The sequence below is a fragment of the Hylobates moloch genome, unplaced genomic scaffold (assembly GCF_009828535.3).
Source record: "Hylobates moloch isolate HMO894 unplaced genomic scaffold, HMol_V3 SCAFFOLD_1, whole genome shotgun sequence".
NCBI lineage: Eukaryota > Metazoa > Chordata > Mammalia > Primates > Hylobatidae > Hylobates > Hylobates moloch.
In genome coordinates this window covers 56,241,997-56,250,847 of record NW_026652276.1, presented here as the reverse complement: position 1 = coordinate 56,250,847, position 8,851 = coordinate 56,241,997, and the positions used below count along the sequence as shown (strand labels likewise).

The 8,851-nt window shown below is 34.1% G+C and overlaps 1 protein-coding gene across 1 annotated transcript; it reads right to left on the bottom strand.

Annotated features, from left to right (window-relative positions):
* Nucleotides 1–5,023: 5,023 nt before the first annotated feature.
* Nucleotides 5,024–5,584, bottom strand: LOC116810567 (trace amine-associated receptor 1-like; the record flags this gene model as incomplete). Its single annotated transcript, XM_032755204.1, has 1 exon — nt 5,024–5,584. A coding segment is annotated over one exon (561 nt), but the record flags the coding sequence as incomplete, so codon positions are not given.
* Nucleotides 5,585–8,851: the final 3,267 nt, after the last annotated feature.

The window sequence follows — 8,851 nt, the reverse complement described above, 5'->3', positions numbered from 1 at the left end:
TATTAGAACCCATAAATCTATAAAGTAATATCTCCATATTTCTTCATAAAGGAAAAACCAGTCAGTGTGACATTTTATACACAAATAACATATCATTTTAAAGCAAGAGCAAAATAATGATGCAAACTTTCATAAAAGAATGTTTAAACATGTGATTCTGCTATAAGACAAGAGACCTCAGAAAACGTACTAAGTTTTCATATCCAATAACTACAAAAACCTCCTTAAGGTATTTGCTTAATGTCACCTACTCAAATGAGACATAACCTGCCAAACACCAAATTAAGACTAGATTTTTTTCTGAAGATGAGGAGGAAAGATACTGAAAAAGGTTTATATGATACTTCAACTGTGTCTATAATGTTCTATTTCTTTAAAGCAAAAGAAAAAAACAGGAAAACAAAAAACCCTTAAAAATCAAAATCAGAGGTCAATAATGAAAACATTAGACTCTGATAGAACTGAATGGTAAAAGCATGGTGGTTGGTTTTATTATTATGTTTACTTTATTATATACTTTTAAAAATATCTTAACCTAACAAAAAATGACAGTAGAAAAAGAAGTATAAAAGCAAAAGTTGTTGTTATTCACACATTATTGAAATATTAGTGGTCGATAGATGATATTTGTAGAGAAGGTGGTAAATGTTTTTATGCTCTAATTCCCCCATCAAACATTAGCGCACATCTCACCCAACCCTCCACCAATGCCAACCCTAGCTCATACTCCATAATGTTAGAATGTGTTTATGACAGAAATGTGGGTTCTCACACTTTGAGTTTGTATAGTGGTTTCCAAAGATTGACAGCGTATTAAGGTTGCAGCCCACCAGATATCAGAGAATAAAGAATGATACAATGAGCAAGCAAGGAGCCTGAGCACCTCCATGCTCCTCTGTGGTTTCAGGTAGCAGTCCTTTAGTTTCCAGCATGGGTCAGACTTGAGTATAGTCATAGAAAAATTGTAGCTTAAATAGTGAGATTAGAATAGAGTTTGATTTGTGGGCACTGTGAAGAAAATACCTAAAGGAGTAAGATAGGGTCATTGGATGGAGATCTCTGAATTCCATCTTGAGGATTTTAGACTTGTAAATTAAGTTTATTTTAGTAAATTAAGTTCATTGTATACAAGCATAATATAATTAAACAGCAAAGCTGAGGTTATTACAATCATTATAAAATATATCAACTGTAGAAATATGTCATACGGTTGTGAAAAGAATGAGAAAATAAAGTAGTAGTTAACTGATGAAATGATAGATGTTCTTATATTGTATTAATCTTCTAACTAAAACTCTCATTTTTTTATTGAAGGTAAAGGAAGAGAAATAAAAGGATAAAAATGAATTTATCTTTAAATTAACAAGTACAATGAGATCTCCGTGTGTTTCCTAGTTATGCAGGGAATTAATTTGGGGGAGGAAAGATGAAAGGAAAAAGAAACAGATCAAAGTTTTCCTAGTTTTTCTGCCTTTAAATTATCCTTCCAGTGAGTTACTTTAGAAGATTTGTTATTGTTATTTTGCCATCCACAAGTGTTAGCTTTATTCCAAATAAGGCAAGGGTTCTATTTCTAAATAAATAATACTATAGCAAAAGTTCAAAATTAAATATTAGGCAAAATAGTTTATCCATTTAAACTAACTTGGAGCATTATTAGAATATTTTAAAAATCCTAAGAACCAATGCAATCTAACAAATTTTTTAATTGCATGTCTTCTAAGATTATACTCAAGGAGTTACATAATGAACAGTACTATGAAATACATGCTTATTTAGATGTTACTCTGTGAAGGAGGAGAGCTAATCATCCTTGGTATTTGGTGGCTAGACTAGGGCCATTTAATAGGACTCTCTGTGATGGAGAAAATGTTCACTCTAAACTGTCCAATGTGGTAGCCATTAGTGACTTGTGCTATTATGCACATGAAATGTGTCTAGTATAAGTAAAAAAATTTTTTTTTAATTTTATTACAGTAATTAAAATTTAAATATAGGCATACCTCATTTTATTGCACTTTGCTTTATTGTGTTTTGTAGATATTTCAATTTTTATAAATTTGAGATTTGAGAAAACCCTCTAGAAATGCTATTGTCATGTCATCATCTTTTTACTAGCATGTGCTCACTTCATGTCTCTGTGTAACATTTTGGTAATTCAGGCAATATTTCAAACTTTTTTATATTATTATATCTGTTATGGTGATCTGTGATTGGTGATCTTTGATATTAATATTGTAATTGCTTTGGGGTGCCATGAAGCATACCCGCATGAGATGGAGAACTTCATCAGTAAATGTTGTGTGTCTTCTGACAGCTACACTGACCAGCCATTCCCCCATCTGTCTCCCGGTCCTTGGGCCACCATATTCCCTGAGACACAACGATATTAAATTTAGGCCAATAAATAACCTTATAATGCCTCTACGCATTCAAGTGAAAAGTGTCAGGTTTCTCACTTTCAATAAAAGCCTAGAAATAATTAAGTTTAGTGAGAAAAGCATGTCAAACATCTAGATAGGCTGAAAGCTAAGCCTCTTGCATCTGGATTGTGAATTGTGAATTAAAAAAAACATTCCTGAAGGAACTCAAAAGCGCTACTCAAGTGAATACATGAATGATAAGAAAAAGAAATAGCCTTATTTCTAATATGGAGAGAGTTTCGGTGGTCTAGATAGATCAGACTAGCCACAACATTTCTTTAAGCCAAAGCCCAATCCAAAGCAAGGACCTAACTCTTCGATTCTATAAATGGTAAGAGAAGTGAGGAAGCCGCAGAAGAAATGTTTGAAATTAGAAGTTGGTTCATAGTGTTGAAGGAAAGAAGCCTTCTCCATAACATAAAAATGCAAGGTGAAGCAGCAAATGCTCATATAGAAGCTGAAGCAAGTTAACCAGAAGATCTAACTAAGATTATTGATGAAGGTGGCTACACTAAAGAGATTTTCCATATAGACAAAGCAGCCTTATATGGGACGAAAATGTCATATAGGACTTTCATAGCTACAGAGGAGAAAACAATGCCTGGCCTTAAAGCTTCAAAAGACAGGCTGATTCTCTTGTTAGAGACTAATGTAGCTGAAGAATTTAAGATTAAACTAATACTCATTTACCATCCTAGAAATCCTAGTACCTTGAAGGTTTATGCTAAATCTATTTTGTCTGTTCTCTATAAATGGAACAACAAATCCTAAATGACAGAATATATGTTTACAACACAGTTTACTGAATATTTTAATCCAGCCATAGAATCCTACATCTCAGATAAAAAAAAAAATCCTTTCAAAATATTACTTCCATTGGCAACGCACCTGGTCACCCAAGAGCTCTGATGGAGATGTAGAAAGGAGATGAATGTAGTTTTCATGCCTGCTAACACAGCATCCATTCTAAGCCTATGGATCAAGTAATTTTAACTCTGAAGTCTTATTATGTAAGAACTATCCCTCATAAGGCTATAGTTGCCACAGATAGTGATTTTTCTGATAGATCTGGGGAAAGTAAATTGAAAGCCTTCTAAAAATGGTTCACCATTCTAGATGACATTAAGAAAATTTCTGATTCATAGGAGGAGGTCAAAATATCAACACTAACAGGAGTTTGGAAGAAGTTGACTTGACTCCAACCCTCACAGATGACAGAGTGGTTTAAAACTTCAGAGGAGAAAGTATAAACCTTGACAGATGAGGAGTTGCTTCTTATTGATACATAAAGTCGTTTATTGAGATGGAATCTATTCCTGGTGAAGATGCTTTGAATATTATTGAAATAACAACAAAAGATCTAGAATATTACATAAACTTAGTTGATAAAGCAGTGGCAGGATTTGAGAGGATTGACTCCAATTTTGAAAGTTCTACTGTAGGTAAAATGCTGTCAAACAGCATTGCATGCTACAGAGAAATATTTTATGAGAGGAAGAGTCAATAGATTTAGCAACCACCACCCTGATCCACAACATAGTCAAAAATAAACAAAGACAGAGGAATATATAAAAAGTAGTTGGTAGAAGTTAAACACTAGATATTATCAAGACTTGAAGAATTATAATTTTCATATTCCCCTAAATCTTATTGTACTCTGACCTAATGTCCATTCACCAACTTTTATGTGAACTATCTCGATTAGTAGTCAAACTGAAACCTAAATTTAAACCGAAAATCTTTGCTTCCGTCACATTCCTTGTGAAACGTAAAAAGTTTGAAACTAGTCCCAGTATTGTGAAGAACTCTATAAAGACTCAAAAAATCATGTGTTTTACTGTGTGATTCCCACATGCAATAGTGTGGGGGTGATGACTCAGAAAACCAAGTCCTTTGATGGAGTATGGACTTATGCTTAGACAAGAGTAATTCAGGTCAGGATTAAAATTCATGTGGTAATGAGAACTTCAGTGTTCCCTTCTCCCATTCTCATTACATACTGTTACCCTCCTTTCTAAAGCATTTTCTTTACAACTTTCTTTTCCCCTGGAAACAATTTCTTTGTTGGAGCCAAATGTCTAATTTCTTTAAATGTTTAACACATTACCCCATTTTATTTTATTTTATTTTATTTATTTTTTATTTAGCAGTAACATTTAATGTGTGTACTTTTAGTTGATTTTACTAAAAGACATATACACATATGTGACAAGGACATGTATACATATATGACAAAATCATTCTGATTTGCATCCTCAAATTCAGCCCTATAGTTTCCACCACTGAACAGCTGACTAAGGTACCACAGTAAACTCATGGCAGTTCTTCTAAGGGCAGGAAAAGTTATATAAAATATAGGCCTTTAAATGCTGGATTTGCAAAGTTCCAATATGTGTGGTAAGAATGGAAAAGAGTATACCTACTGTGTCCCAAATAGGAAATTACCTATAAGCATCATAATTTAACTCACCATACATATTTTGACTCAAGTAACTGATTAAAAAAAAAAAAAATCCGTGTGGTTGGTGCACGTGGTTCGTTATGTTGTGTTCATAAATATGATCACCAACCAATTTGCAAAACAGTAAAATATAATAATTCTATGAACTCGATTCCAAAAATAATTTACACCTGGAAGAATCTTTTTGGAAAATTTTACCAAACAGAATCATCTTCAGTACTTTTCTAAACCAGGGATAGAAAAATGCATAAACCATTGGATTAAATGTAGAGTTCAAGTAGCCAAACCAAATCAATACATCAGTCAAAGTAGGTGGAATAATGTAGTGAATAAAAGGGTCCATGACTGTACAGACAAAGAAAGGGCACCAGCATATTAGGAAAACTCCCATCACAATCCCCAATGTCTTCGCAGCTTTCCTTTCTTTGCTTTGTGAAATTCCATTTTTCATTTCCAATCCAATTTGGAGATTCTGATTGGCATCATTAATTGATCTTGCCTGCTCTTTAGCTATAAGATATATTCTGTAATAGACACATAACATAATAGATCTAGGTATATAAAAAGAAGTCATAAAGGCCAGTACTCCAGATATTTTGCTAAAGAAGACAGAGCAACCGCCTCTGCAGTGAACATGTTTGTAATATATCTCTTCGGCGCCTTTGAAGTTTAGCTCCAGAAAGATCATTCCAAAGGCAAAAACAGCACATTACCCCATTTTAAAGTACCTTGAGAGAGTGAGATGTTAAGGCCTAGAAATTGAGAGCAAAAGTAGAAAATCCAAATTAAACAATCTGTTTAAGCCCAGTAGGTTTATATATCTTTCTTTCAAATCTTTCTGGACTATTTTCTTTGAATACAAAGCTCTTCAAACATCCACAAATCTTACCTTCCACTATCTCAATATCTGGTAGAAATAACTCTCACAAAAAAATTCGTGCATTAAACAACTCATAACAAATTGCTGTGATAAGTATATTAAGTATCAATTTAGTATATTATGGTTTTGTATCTATTTTAATTACCTTTGTTGTTATCTCTATGAATTACATGCAATTTAAGATTAGAAAGTAAATATTTGCACTTTGGCATATTATTCTACTTCAGGAAAAAACTCTAGTATTTATTTATTTGGTTGAATAAAGATGCACACCCCAAGCATTGCCTAATATTTTCAGAGGTCATGAAAAAATAACATCAATGATAAACAACAACAACAAAGCAGTGTTAGTGACTTTTACATAAGATTTAGTTTCAACCTAAATACCTGCTCCTCTAATTCATCTTGTTATCTCAATTCTTTCATGCAAGTAGTTTTCATCTGAGTCTCTGCAGCAAATCCAGAATTTGAAAATAATCAGATAGAACAGTGTGCAATTTAAGGTCCCAACGACAAGTACAGAAATGTTTTATGCTTGAGGGAATTGTGCATAGACCATCTGCTGCCTTGGTGATTCCCATGATGCCTGTCAAAGCATGCATGCATGCATGAAGAAGCAGAGAATAAAAAGGGAGATATTCTCACAGCAATTGGATCTGGAATCTAGGAAACCACAGCATCCACCCTGGACATCATTCAAACTAATAATTAAGCCCATGTGGTGTATTTTAGATCCACCTACTGAATCCAGATTCTAAGAGAAGAATGCCATTGAGGGTTTTTAATATTCTAACATCACTGTGCATTTCATGCAGCTTGAGTTAAGAGAAAAATTGAATAGACCCTCATGCAGTATTGGTACTGCATTGTGAGACACAATGGAAATAACATGGAAAACGTTAACTTTTACTAAAAGAGAAGGCTGTTTTACTAAGAGTCTGCAACATGATGGTCCCTGCTATCTTTGAACTTACTCCCAAAGCAGCACAAAATTTCTCTTTGCCTATTTATTGAACAATAAAAGTACTTATGCTTAATAATACCTGCAAACATTCAGAGTTTGACATGTGAGTAAAAGGCAAAACAAAATGGGATATGTGACAGATTCATAGAATAGACATACAGAATTGGAAATTCCCTACCCCTAACAACAAAAAATAGTAAAAATTAGGAATTACCAATTACATCTGTCCCCAAAGGTATTTAGCAAGAGATTCTGGACTTGAACTACCTATGCAGGCCTTATTGTAAGTTATTTCTGGAACTAGGTACAAAGGAAGAAAATAAAGTATTTACAAGTTTATCTACATGAGTTATTTGTCCCTAAAGAATGCCTTTTAAATGTAAGAGTAATACTTTTATTCCAGAGGGCAATCTTTCTATTTTTTAAACAGATTGTACTTCATACGTCCGGAAATTGTATTCTTGGAAGCTACTCACTAGAACTTATAACTGGAAATGATTCCTATGTGGAAAATGGAAGCATGACAGAATGTGATGGGCTGCTGTTAGAGTTAGTACAACCCTCATAAGAGCATGCCATTCTTATTAGTTGCATATTTGGTAGATATACATTAATTTATCTTTAAATAATAACCCAGGGTATTGATTCTTATAGTATTCATCCTTGAATTTAGCTATGAATTGAATGCAACACAATATTTTCAATACCTTATTGGAGAACCTGATATTTATGAGAAAGAGTGTGATTTAAGACACTTTGGTAGTAGTGCTGGAAAAACTAATACTATATAAATAGATAGAATAGACCGGGTGTGGTGGCTCATGCCTGTAATCCCAGCACATTGGGAGGCCAAGGTGGGTGGATCGCCTGAGGCCAGGAGTTCTAGATCAGCCTGGCCAACATGGTGAAAGCCTGTCTCTACTAAAAATACGAAAATTAGCCAGGCATGGTGGCGGGCGCCTGTAATCCCAGCTACTCTGGAAGCTGAGGCAGGAGAATCGCTTAAGCTCCAGAGGCAGAGGTTGCAATGAGCCGAGATCACGCCACTGCACTGCCCTCCAGCCTGAGCAACAGAGTGAGACTCTGTCTCAATCAATCAATCAATAGAATACATTCAAATATTGTAACTACTGTAAATACTTATATTTCATGTCAAGGTACTGAACATCTTTATATAAATGCAATAAATACTTAGTGAATACTGATTTTGTAACACAATTTGGGTGGTAAAATTAGGAAAGCATATGACTGGGAGATTATGGTAGATTCGATGATAGATTTGATAACATTGTTATCTCTTCCGGGGCACATAGAAAGATTATATTTCCTAAATTCTTTTCCAGGAAGGTCGAGCCAGGGACTGAGTTCCAGCCATTGAGATTATGGGAGAAGTGAAGAGTGCCACTTCCATACCTGGCAACTAAAAACATTCTCTGCAGTCTCATGACTTCCTCTTATTCTACTACAGTGACCTTGGAGTCCATGTGCTCCAGATGGCCTGGCTGCAAGATAGAGAAGGGCTAGCCAAAATTCATTTGATTTTACAGGAGTGAGGATAAAAAATCTTTGTTTTATGAAAGCATTAGGGCTTGGTCTTCTTTTTCTTTCTGCAGCATAGACAAGCCTATTCCGAATAATTCAAAGAACTTTTCAAAATGCCGTAGAATCTTTTTAATATTGTCTCAAGCCCCTACTACAACTGTGATACTTTGGCTTCAATTATGAGTAATTCATGAATTTACAGGCTTTTTCATGTCTAATGGTTCTCCATTTATCTCCTTAGGAATAAGACAGTTGTATAAAAAAGTTTATTTTTGCCTTTAGGGTTTACCTAACCCCTTTCAAAAAAATGGCCACATGATGAAAAAGTAATGCTTATTAGTTGTCAAAAAATGCTGTGAGATGGGCTTTTTGAGGAAATTACCTAAGGAATTTTCCAGTTCTTCAAATAGAAACAAACAAAAAAATCACAGCTTAAGAATGGATGTGCACCTCAATGCCTGCCTAAATCATTTTTATTTATACTTGTAAATACTATTTGTTCATTTTTACACAAGCTTAGTCCTATTCAAGAACTATGGAATTATTTCAGGGTAGTTATTTTTTATTTCTACCATAGTAGA